Genomic DNA, 12,021 nt, shown 5'->3' with positions numbered 1-12,021 from the left:
TTCATTTCAATTGAACAAGAAAACTTGCACAAAAGTCGTTTATTGAGGGGAGCGCTCTCGTCGATTTCCCAACCATTTCATTTATTTGTAAAAACCACAAACATCATTACATTGGCATTAAACTGGATGCGACAATTTGCAATTGAAACGAACAACATTTACTTAACAATAATTTTGGAGCTGCCGATGCGAAAGGGAAAGGGACAGCAGGCGAGCGGCGAAAGAGACGGCTATAGCAGCTGGTGATAAATGCAGCTTTGGCTTTGGGAATCGCTAACGTTAACTATTCGGATTCGACATTCGACGAAATGAAATCGAAGTGTCTTCAATTTGAAACCTCAACTCAAACACACACACAACTTGAACACTTAGCACATGAAAAGATTTTGAAACCGACACTCTAGCCTAGCATTTTAGTATGCATTTTTAAATCTATTGTTGCTCCGGTGCTTGGTGCGCATAAAAAATGACATTGCATATTCCTAGTGCTGTGCGAAATAGTTAGAAATAGTTTACCTAGCAATTGCCACCGTTCTCAACTTTCATTCAAGCGGGGCTTAGTTTTTGATTAACACAATTTTGATGACACCAATTAATGCAGCTAATATGACATTGAAAAGCTTAGGAATAAGCAATTAATAATACTAGTTCGAATTTAGTGGCAATGGGAACATGATATTTGACTGATATTTGCGGAATAAACTTTCGTATCTTTTTTTTGCATTATCAAGAACATCGTTGCGTTTGCTAACTACACATTTTCGACTCATCATCCATCAAGTTCGCAAGGTGATTCGTTGGCTATATAAATAGGTACATTATAGTTAGTTATAGTTATTAGGTATAGTTATAGTTATAGGTATAGATATCTATAAATTGGCTGGCCTAAAATGTTGATCATCGTGTAAATATGACGGCTATCGTTATTTCTAAAGCTTTTACTTCCTTATCGTCGTTACTACTTCATTGTGGTATTCTTATTCTCTGTTCGAACATTTTGTGGCTGCGTTGCTTTCGTTATGTTAACATTTGCGTTTCAACTAGGGTTAAATATCTACCAGTACAAGTACAATAATATGAATATAAATCTTAAAGCTTTGTTTCTATGGAAATACGCATTCCCTTCCATTTCATTTCATTCGCACAACCCTCACTCGACGTGGGACGATTACAAGTTAAGAACGAGAAAGAAAAAAAAAAATAAAACAAATAAAAGAAACGCACATATACAACTTAAGTGGCTATAAAGTTTCTTAGAAATGTAAGCATGTACACTCAGATTTATATATTTGCAATATATAGTTGTAAACAATTGAAACGTTAAACATTCTCACACAAACATTGCTGCTTGCTGTGGATTTTGTAATTTTCCGGTGATTGGCACAAATGTTTCGAGCAGACGACGCAAAAAAAAAAAAGAAAAAAAGAAAAGAAAATAAAAGGAAGGCAAACAAAATAGGCTTAATCACGAATAAAAACAAGTTACATTTTAAGGTATACATTTAACTAGGCTACGATCTAGCTGCAATTGTTGTTGCTGTGACTGGCGACATCGGCCACGGCCTCCTCGATGGCGGCTCCTCGAATGGCTCCGCCTGCAGCTACAGCTTCTCCAGTTCCAGTTCCAGTTCCACATCCACTTCCACTTCCAGTTGCAGCTCCATTTCCTGCTCCTGGCAATTCAGCAATGGCTGCCGCTGTGGGCGTAATGGCCTTGGGTGCAAAGTAAACCTCGTAGTTGTAATATCAAAGCTCTTCGCTGGCCAATTTCTGCTCCTGCACATACTCCTTGGGAAAGTAGCCCACCTGCAATGCAACGCTTCAGTAACAACCTATCTTAGTTGGATTGCACTGTGTGCGCTCAGCTCACCGTATCGCCGATTTTGCCACGCCACCAGCCCTTGCTGTCCCCATCCTTGCCAATGACCAGCACCTGGCAGTCAGTGCGCAGCTGCAGCTGATTGCTGCCCGCCTTTGGTTCGTAGTCGTAGAGAGCGGTGGCGATCACCTCCTTGTAGGGCCACTGCAGCGACTGATTGAGCCTGCAAACCGAGAGAGTCGTGATCAATCGAATAGCTTTTACTACAATATTTGCTTACCCCGCAAAGTTCTCGCCCAGATCGTTGCGTTCATAATAGGAGACCAGCTCGACAATGGTCTTGAAATGCCTTCGCGAGGATAAGCAGTACAGCATGGAGTCGCCGGAGTTCTCCTGGTTGATTTTCATGTGCTTGATCACATTATCATCGGTCCTGTTGGATGGAAAAAAAAAACCGTAAACGATGATTCCAATGCAGATCTGGCCAAATAGTGTTAACTACTCACTTTAGGCTAAGCGCATACATCGTCTCGTGGGCAGTGGATGGGCCCTGCGGACGAACTCGCAACAGGTAGGTGCCTATGCGCCGGTTCTCCAGCCGGTGGGCCGCCGTCTCCCGATCCATGTTGCCCGCAAACCAATTGAACTCGGACAACTGACGATCGCAGACGGGTGGCGGCACACTTACCGGATTCTGTTTGCAGCGACCCGTCGACGAGATGCAGCCCTTGTGCACGCTGATCTGGCACACCTTGCATCGATAGCCCTGGTGGATGCGGCCCTTGAGGAACTTGGAGCAGTGACGGCACGTTGTCGGGGCGTCAAACGTGTAGATCTCCATTTTGTGGTCTGTGCTTTGGCAGCCAGGCGGTTCCAGGCTTTCCCTGTATATCGTATTCGAAATCGGTTAAGTAAGTGCATTTCGATCACGCTACACAATCATCACTTCACTTACATGGCCTCGGTGAGCGCCTTGCGCCACTTGTCCCGCTCGTGCTCCGATTTCAGGTACAAAGTGAAGGCTGTCTTGCCCGACTTGCGGGCCAGGAGGAGCTGGTACTTGAATCGCGTATCGCGGCCAATAGTGCGTCGCGAATGGCTCTGCTCCACGCGATAGTCGGCCAGGTTGTGGGAGTCGCGGTAGGTGTACTGCATGTCGCCCGTCTTGATATGCAGCGCCTTCACCATGATGAGGATCTTGTCGAAAACGAAGGCGTATCGCAGCTTGGTCTTCTGGTCCTCGTGCGCCTTAATGTGCAGCTCACCGTCGAGAAGCAGGCGGCCGTACTGCAGCAGATCGCTGCCGTTGCCATTCTGCAGCAGATGAATATCGCAGATGCTGTCCTTCACCTTCTGTATGATGACCAGGTGATCGGAGTCGCGTTTCACCTCGTTGATATATTGCGACACGTCTATCATCGCCTCCTTGGCCCGCTCCAGCGAGCGGTAATCGTCGTGCAGCGGCGATGTCTCCTTCACCAGCTTGTCCAGCAGCAGATGGTACTTGAGAATGCGCTGCATGGGCACTGAGAGTATGTCACGTAGCTGCAGTTTGCCCACATTGTAGTCCCGCTCGCACTTCTGCACCAGCTGATCGATGATCTGGTTCTTCTTGCACACATCCGCCAAATAGTCAATGGCGCCCAGCAGGAGGGAGCAGAACTCGCCGTAGATGAGGAAGGGTTCGCGGAAGTCGAGAAACACCTGGGCCATCTTCACTTTGGCATTGGGCGTCAGCGATTCCCTTAGTTTGTCCAGGAACTTTGTATGGATGTCGACCAGCTCCTGAAGCGCAACATGGATTCATGAAGTTTTTAAGGTGAACAGAATAAATCACAGGCAGCTGCAACTCACTCTGATGCGCGGGAATATGAGACGCAGCTCGTCCTGGTTGAGATGCCGCTCCAGCGGACCCATAAACTTGGTCTTCAGCGCAGTGAGAACGTCCAGGTAATTGGACTCCGTGTCGATCAGCTCGCGGATGACATAGTCGCGCTGCTCAAAGCTCGTCGACGAGGCGGTCTAGAGGGGAAGGAAGAACATGGAGAGCAGGGAGTTAGTACGGACACGATTCCGGCCTAAGTGACGGGGCCACCGAAGTGTCTCATGCATGGACAGGCGGTTTGGTACGCAATTCTACCTGGCTTCTACTCGTCCTGTGCAGGGCGCACAGGTCTTGGTACACCTCCTCCTCTTTTGTGTTGGTGTGGTCGTAACCGGTTCCATTGCATGCAATATTGTCGGTGGTACTAAACGAAAACGAAACAAAGGCCAGAAATCATAAAATAAACAATGCAAAATCATAATGGACATTCGAGCAGAGGTAAAACAATAAATGAGTAGCAAAACGATATTCAACAGTTGTTTTTTTTTTAAGCTATTTCCTGCCTGCAACTATAACATACAGTTGTTAACAATAGATTATGGAGGAGTATTAATAAAGGAACTGAAAACACTTTTTTTTGGCAAGTTTAAAATTTCTACTGAGTGCGCCACATATTGAAACTCGATAGACCGATAGTCAGTCTACTCTGTAATCGATTTCCCCACCGTTAGCCAACACAGCGCTGTTACGTCCAACAGGCCCACCGCCACAGCAGCCCTGGCTTGCCAGTGCCAGTGCAGCCAGGGCTGCATCGCCATCAAGAACATCTGTGGCAGAACAAATAAAAAAAAGGAAAATACTCGCTGTGTATTTTCGGAATTTAATTTGGCAACTTCCCCCCTCCGAATTCAGCGACTTGGCCTGCTCGCACCGCCTGGACACCTGCTACTGCAGTGCTCGCAACATGGACCACCACACGTACGCCAAGAGCGGATCCAAGAAGTGTAAGCAACAACCACAGCACGTGCTCGCTGCTCCAACTGCAACAATTTTTGCATTCTTGCACTTTTGCACTTTTGCAGGGTCCGCGGAAGAGAAGCGCAACCTGGTGGTGCAGCGGATCGCGGCGGACGAGCTCTTCTCCCGCTACTCACCGAAGCACGCGGAGCCATGGAAGTGAGTTTCTTGGGGTTTCTTGGTTATCAAATCCACGAGGAGATCGCGGCCAAATCCGGACATTTTGGCCATCGAAGACTTTGTTTGGTTTGTTTTGCTTTCAATAGAGTGGCAAAAGAAGGTGCCACAATGTCCAGATCAGATATTAGGTTAAAAGCTTGGTTATAAACACAACGTAGGTTTCATTGTGATTATCATTATTAATTGAAATTATAACTTTTTTTGAAACCTAATCCATTTATAGAGTCAAGCTTAGAAGCTCAAACAACTCATTCTTAATGTGTGTTCAGCATTAATTAGGCACTCTTGAAATTCCCAACTAGTTTTACTAATTGAAACTTTAAAACTAAGAAAAAATAACAATTGGCATGTACTTGATTCAGTTTCACTACCTCAAATTTTAAATATAGCAAATTAAAAGCTTCGATTGCTATGAAAACTAACCCAATTCCATTGACAAACAGAAAATTCAAGGAAATGGCCAAGATCGGCGATTTCAGCGAGATTGCGCTACGCAAGCAGTGGTTCTCCATGGTGCAGCGGTACCGCATCCACAAGGCCAACACACTGGGCGTCCCACTCAACAAGCAGAGCATCGAGGAGCTGAACAAGGAATGGGAGTTTTTCGGCCTCATCCACGCCTACATGAACCAGAAGACCGCCGACCTGCACTCGTACGCGCTCAAGGAGCCGAATGTGGAGCAGCCGAACAATAACCTGGCCATCGCCAGTGTCTACTCCTGCGACGAGGCGCAACTCTCGCCACTCATGCTGGGCGTGCTCAATGACCACAACTTTGGCGAACGCTCGCCGCCCAACGGATGCGACACCGATGACATGGACGAGTCCAACACGTCGCCCTGCCACGGGAACAGTGGCCACAGCAACAACGATGAGCTGGACAGGCTGCTGGCCGAGGCGACGGCGCGCAAGGATGCGGCAGTTGGCGACGGCGAGGATGTGTGCATGCTGAGCAACACCAACTGCCACGAAATGGAATGCGGCCCGGTGATGATTGGCGGCGAGGTGTCGCTATCCAACAGCAGATACAACGACTTCGAGGAGGCGACAGTGCCCACGGCAACGGCTGTGAAGAGCGAGAAGCCGGAGAAGCCTATCCCGAAGGCGCGTAAATTGTTAAGGAAACACCATCGCAAAGGTCTCAGCGAAAAGGAGAAGTATTACAGGTGTGTGCTACCTACACGGTGAATCCCGTTTGCTGCTAAAGATTAATCGTAAAATCCCCTTTGCAGGCACCGCCGTCGCTACGAGCAGCGAATGGAGAAGCGTCTGATGGGACTGTGCACCGTGGTGGGACAACTGCTGAAGCAGTTTGCTCCCGACATGGATGTCCAGCCACTGTTGGCCCTGGGCAGCGATGTGACGCTCAGCTCGCCAGCGCCAAGCAGCAGTGACGAGGAGAGGAGCGAGGTTCTGGAGGAGACGGAGGAGGATCAAGAGCTCCAGCAGGAGCAGCAGCAGATGCAGCTGGAGCTGGAGCAACAGAAGCTGGGAGTCGAGGCCGATGCCATGACACTCAGAGTCTGAGCGAACGCATCCGAGTGCTTCTCTGGTCGGTCGCCTGCTTGTTTCAGGGTTCAAGTGCAAGTTCCTAGCTGTGTTGCTTCACAATCAACAAACAAAATATCGTGTGGGCTCTCAAATGACTCCCACCACTGCGCTTCGTCGTCATTACGCGGACAACCGTCCACAGTGATTTTCCGCTAAAGAATAGGGCGTGCACAGCGCCGCATAGATAGACACGTACGTTCGTTCAGTGATAACGAAAGCATAATACGTTAATCGAAAGAACGAATGTAAACGCATTAGATAAACCAGAAAGCAAACCAAATACAATACGTATGGCAATGTATGTACGAAACTCAATGTAAAAAAGTCAATGGGCTCAATGGGCGTCTTAGTTTCTTAGTCATTTAACTTAACTAACGCGCAACTAGTAGCAGCCTGCGCTATAAAAATGATGTACTAAAGAAAAACACAGAAATCAAGGTGGCATAATTAACATAAAGGGAATTGGGATATAATTTTTGGTAAAACCCAAACGGACGAGAGATAGTGGGGCATGTTGTTAATGGGATTTGGCTTTCAATCGGCCGTGCTCCGTATTCCGTGTTCCGTATATCGACCTTATCGCACCGCATCCCTGACAAGCTGACAAGCAGAAGCTCTCGGTTATGGATCGGTGTGTTCTTGCCCCACCCTCCCCACCATCGCCATCCACGCGCTCCGATGACTGTACCGCACTACTTTCGCGCAGCGCAGAAACTCGGTAGTATCGGTGTAAATACGCGTAAGGCGGTGATGGGCGGACGGCACTTCCATAGCCACTTCCGGTGGCTATGTTTGGCCCGGCCTTCGATCGGTGTCAAGTTGGGTTCGATAACCCAGCGCCACCGCTGCTCCGTTGCATTCCCGTTATGGAACCTCTGGTGGCGGCCTTGTAGGAACCGCCAGGCGGAATCAGAATGGGAATGCCGCAGACGCAGCGATACAGTTATCTATAGGCTTGGGGATGCGGGCTACGTCGGTGGTGGTGGTGCGCGTTAGTGTTAGTGGTTCGTTGTGGTTAGTGGTTAATGGTTAGTGGAGTGAGAGTGAGCTCAAGCGCAAGCAAGACAAGCAGTGCAGGGCATGGATTGCATAGGTCTACAGAGAGGAATCGAAGGGATTGTGGGGCATGGCATTCGAGGGAAGAGCAAGGATCGGGCGCGGAAGGAAGAAGAGGTTGAGGGATAGAAAGAGGCCAGAGGAGGCTGATATCTAAGAGGCTGTTACACATGACGATACACGGGGGTGGTTTGAGTTCTAACACCAAATCCGAGGAGCAGAAGGTAATCTCTGTTCATGTTACGTTTCCTTTCCACAATCAAAGAAGATTACTACATCGTAGCTTTGATTGGGTGAAAATTGAAAGGAGCCAATTAAATTGAGCCCATACACTCGTAAGTGGCTTAAAGATTACTTTCCGTTCCAAGGACCCAAACACCATCTCCAGCCAGACAAGGAAACACAGCTGCGTGGAAACAGATAATTTCTATGCAAAACATTTGGGTTTGCATGGAAACTCCGTTGCTACACAGCGCGTCTCGTTGGGATTTGGCCACGCTTGGGATGCGTTTTGATAGTAGCATCCCACCCCGCTGGACACAAAGACATTTAATATGTTGGACAGCACACCTCGGGTTTGGCCTTCGCCTGGAAGGTAACGTAGCACAAATCCTCGTAGACCTTCTCGTCGTCCTCGCTGTAGATGTAGGCATACTCGTGCTCGGTGGACGCCATCGAGGAGCGGTAGTTGTAGACGGCGGCGGCCGCTCGCTGCAGCCGCTGGCTCTCGCTGACCAGAAGCGACGACGATGAGGAGGAGGTGGACACCAGACGGCCCATAGGTGGCCCCGGTGCAGCGGACACAGGAACGCTTGGCGCTGCGGCGGCCAACGGTGATTGCGATTGGCGGGCATACGATTCCGGCGTGGGTGTGACCGCATTGGATGCGCCATCCGTCGTGGAGCTAACCACATCCAGGGCGAGATCGAAGGATAGCTCGCGCACATGGCTGCCCTGGCAGTCGGAAAGCAGGGGCGTCTCGACGCCCGCATCCTCCGCATCGTTGTCGATGGTCGAGTCGCACATATTGGAGAGCGAGTCCTCGATGTAGTCGTCGATGTCCTCGGTGCCGTTCTCGATCGTAATATCGCTATTCTCGTCCAGCGATCCGCTCTGCGACGTTCGGTCGTAGTATTCCGCCGACGAGGAGGCGGAGGCGTCTATGCTGCTCGTCTTCCGCATGTTCAGATCGCTGGGGGAGTCTCCCCATATGCCAAACACACACGCACACACACGCACGCACACGCACACAAAGCAACAAACGCACACATTCACATAAAGGGTTAGTGTGTTAGACAGAGATAGGAGACAGAGAGAAAGAGAGAGAGAGAGAGAGAGAGTGTGTTAGATAGAGTTGGACACGGAGATATCTTGGACCGACTTCATCGCCTTGCACAGAGAACTCTACCGATCTCCCGAGGGCGACCATTCGATATGGACGGCTAGATATCAGGAGTAATATTAGTTTCAAAAGTTCAGCGATTTCTACGGTTTTTGTTCGATTAAATAGCGCACTTTAAGGTAGCATTTCTTAAAAGCATCACACAGTTTCAGGCAACTTTTGATGTGTATTTTCAATACTTTCTTACTTTCGTTCATGGGATTTTACAGGGAGCAAAACAAGAGAATATTTTGGAAATGCTATTTCTTTCATGTGCGCGATAAGCAGGCTGTCATGGGCTTATAGACTTGGGACCGGTCAGCATGTGAGCGCATAATGAGAACGGGTATTCGTGTGGCAGGGGCGTGGACGTGGGCAGGGGCAGGGGCAGGGTCAGGGGTTTGCAATGGTGGCGCAGGAAATGCAGGCACATCGCCCGCTCATGGAGAGCAGATCAAGATCAAGCGGTGGAATACGCAACATGGCTAAGGGAACAGTGGACAGGGACAGGGCTCTCGCCCAACAAACGCGTCAACTCACGTGGAATGCAGGTCCTTGTAGATGGCCTCGTCCGAATGGGAACGCTCCGTGGGCGAAAGCTGTAGGTTGAAGCCACTGAAATGGTAAGCAATTGATTAGTTGGTTGGGGTTACTATTGATCGGATTCCCTCTATTTCTAAAAATTGAAATACGTAAGTGTCTAAAAATATAATTCAAAAAGCTATATTTAGCAATTGTAATACAATATAATAATAATACTTGTACGCGCCAAAACAATGTTATACATCTTTATAGAAATTCCGATTCAGCATATTGAAATGAACATGTATATATTTGCAAGCTGGATGGAATGATTTACTTCATGTGTTATTTTGAAAACCATTCCGTGCAGGTATTTCCAAAATGTACATATATGTATATGTACACATATCATTTGATTTATGAATTTTTGGAATTTTTTTTTTTAATGAATCTACAGACTACAACTGAAACCTTTTCTTTAAGCATCGAAAACTATAATTTCAATTGTGTTTCCACAATGAATTTCCCTTTGAACCACCAGTTGCTCGGACTGGCATCTATGCCATTCGATTCTGAATGGTATGAACAGAAGACCCAATTGTTTGCTAGTCGGGATGGTTAACTAACTGGGTATCAATGTGGGCAATCGGAGCACTCACATAAGATCCGGATGCAGTTGCTGCACCTTGCGGCACTGCGACAACTTGGAGAGCGTGATGAGGACACGGTGGAAGTTGGTCAGGTCGTACAGCATTGTCGGCTCGAAGAGATCGGCGTCCCGGATCCCGAAGTTGTTGTGGCACACGTCCAGGAACAACTTGATGTTCTTGCTGCACAGGAACTGCAATGGATCAATTAAATTCAATTCAATTTAATTACGTGCCATTCTAATTGTATTTGGCATTATATTATATTTCAGGTCACTCTCACTCAAAACAGACGTACTTAAAAATAAAATAATAAATCATATTGTTCAATAATATTTCACTCTAATTTGGCATACTGAACAAAATATGGGATTTCGGAGAATTTATTTCGGCACATTTTAAACACATTTTCGATCGAATTCGTTAAATTATTACAGTAATTTTTCTCTGGAAACGCATTTATTTCATTTTATATATATTTATGTTTATTATTTATTTATTCACACATGCAAATTCGTGCATAAATTTGGCATATTCTATTTCTTTATGAATTTATGATGTTTTGGCCAATTATTGTCACTAATTGTAAGTGATGTTTGTTTTAATGATTTAAATTATTTTTACAGATATACTTCCCCCTATTTCTCTCAGTGTTGCTTGTTTACAAGGTTTAGAGTGTGCCACCCATTCACAATTTGCCAGCAAAGTCACTTGCTTCTCGCATTTCACTCACCTGTGCCATTTGCGGCTTGCGATTGAACTCGCGCGGATCCAAGCTGCTGGGGTCCAGGTGGATGACCAGGTTGCAGAGCAGCACGCCGTCGCGCAGCGTCATCGCCAGGATGCGGATCTCGGCGTCCGGCTGGGCGGCCTTGTGGTCGGGCGGAATGACCTTGCACCTGGTCAGCCAGGCGACGCACTCGCGCCACAGATCCCCGTTCACGCCGGCCACGCCCCCAAAACTGTTGCTGCTACTGCTGCTGGCCATCTCGCAGTGGTTGGGTTGGGTATTACTATATGGATTGGGATTTGGTTTTCGTTTCGGATTTGGAGGAGGGGTTGCGGGTGGGGCGCTGGCGTTGGCGGTGATGGTGTGAAGTGGGGCGCGGGCCCAACTGGCAAGTGTTGGAGGGGGGAGGAGGAGGGTGGGTGGGTGCTACTCGCGTCGCGTTAATGGACACAATTGAGACTCATCAGTTGGCCGTTGCGATTGGATTGGTGAACCCGAGCACAGATACACAGAGCAAAAACGGAAGGCAATGAAGAGCACAACACTAGCCAACACCACACACAACAAAAACAACGATTTCGGGACAATTCGAGCGTAGTGGGGTGTATCGCGTTCGCGAAGGGCTCACCCTGTGCACCGGATACGCGCGAACAGTGCTTGCGGCTGCCGAGTTGCTCAGAAAGTGCTCGCCACTGTGGTTTTAAAACTAATTTACTTTATTGCAAAATATTGCGTTTATCGAAGAGGAAGAGCATACTCGACTTCGATAACAGTCTGGGCGGCCGTGTAACCGCTTGCGGCTCCTTCGAAAATACCAACTGCATGTGTGGTATTTACGATATGTTAATAGCATTGTTACTTTGTGACGAAAATTAATTGTGCACCTCGGTATGCTTTAATATAACAAGTTGATGTAAATTAGTAAGTAGAGTAAATACACATGACATATATTGACTCCAAAAAAAAAGTCACCAAATAATCTTGCAGAAGAATATTAAGTAAATTTTCCCTTACAGTATTTGTTTTAATTTCGTAATTTATAATCATATAAAATAGTTCTACGATAAGGAGAATTCCTATCTGGGGGTAATTCAGCTGTCCTCGAATTTCTCAGGTAATATTTTGAATATTTCCGTTCAATTTTTATAATTAGTGCACAAGAAATTCATTATATTACAGACACTAGCCTTTCAGAGGAAGTAAGCAAGCAAAATTGTATGTCAAATGTAAATGTAAGATGTAAGTGTAAAATGAAATGTTTTTCATTGAAAGTCGCGTAAATATTCCAAATTC

General features: G+C 47.2%; 2 protein-coding genes across 5 annotated transcripts; one reads left to right on the top strand and one right to left on the bottom strand.

Annotated features, from left to right (window-relative positions):
* Positions 1-44: 44 nt before the first annotated feature.
* Vav (Vav guanine nucleotide exchange factor) lies at positions 45-11,505 on the bottom strand. 4 transcript variants are annotated; one of them, NM_001103560.3, is made up of 11 exons: positions 10,732-11,505; positions 10,011-10,192; positions 9,370-9,444; positions 8,017-8,640; positions 3,960-4,068; positions 3,674-3,841; positions 2,775-3,604; positions 2,326-2,703; positions 2,100-2,252; positions 1,871-2,042; positions 1,236-1,806 (listed from the first exon to the last, which is right to left on the bottom strand). In NM_001103560.3, the coding sequence occupies exons 1-11, from the start codon at positions 10,984-10,986 to the stop codon at positions 1,747-1,749; spliced, it is 3,006 nt and encodes a 1,001-aa protein (NP_001097030.1). In that variant the 5' UTR covers positions 10,987-11,505; the 3' UTR covers positions 1,236-1,746. The 4 variants fall into 4 exon arrangements, with proteins under 4 accessions (NP_728235.1, NP_001097030.1, NP_001259703.1 ...); NM_167642.3 differs by lacking the exon at positions 8,017-8,640 and having other exon boundaries at positions 45-1,806; NM_001272774.1 differs by lacking the exon at positions 3,960-4,068 and having other exon boundaries at positions 8,019-8,640.
* CG8010 (uncharacterized protein) lies at positions 4,429-6,669 on the top strand. The gene is made up of 4 exons (NM_133145.4): positions 4,429-4,648; positions 4,727-4,820; positions 5,285-6,007; positions 6,074-6,669. Exons 1-4 carry the CDS (start codon positions 4,609-4,611, stop codon positions 6,366-6,368), a joined length of 1,152 nt encoding a protein of 383 aa, NP_573373.1. The 5' UTR covers positions 4,429-4,608; the 3' UTR covers positions 6,369-6,669.
* Positions 11,506-12,021: the final 516 nt, after the last annotated feature.

This window comes from Drosophila melanogaster, chromosome X (genome assembly GCF_000001215.4).
Source record: "Drosophila melanogaster chromosome X".
NCBI classification, from domain to species: Eukaryota; Metazoa; Arthropoda; class Insecta; order Diptera; family Drosophilidae; genus Drosophila; species Drosophila melanogaster.
This window is presented reverse-complemented; position numbering and strand designations above follow the sequence as displayed.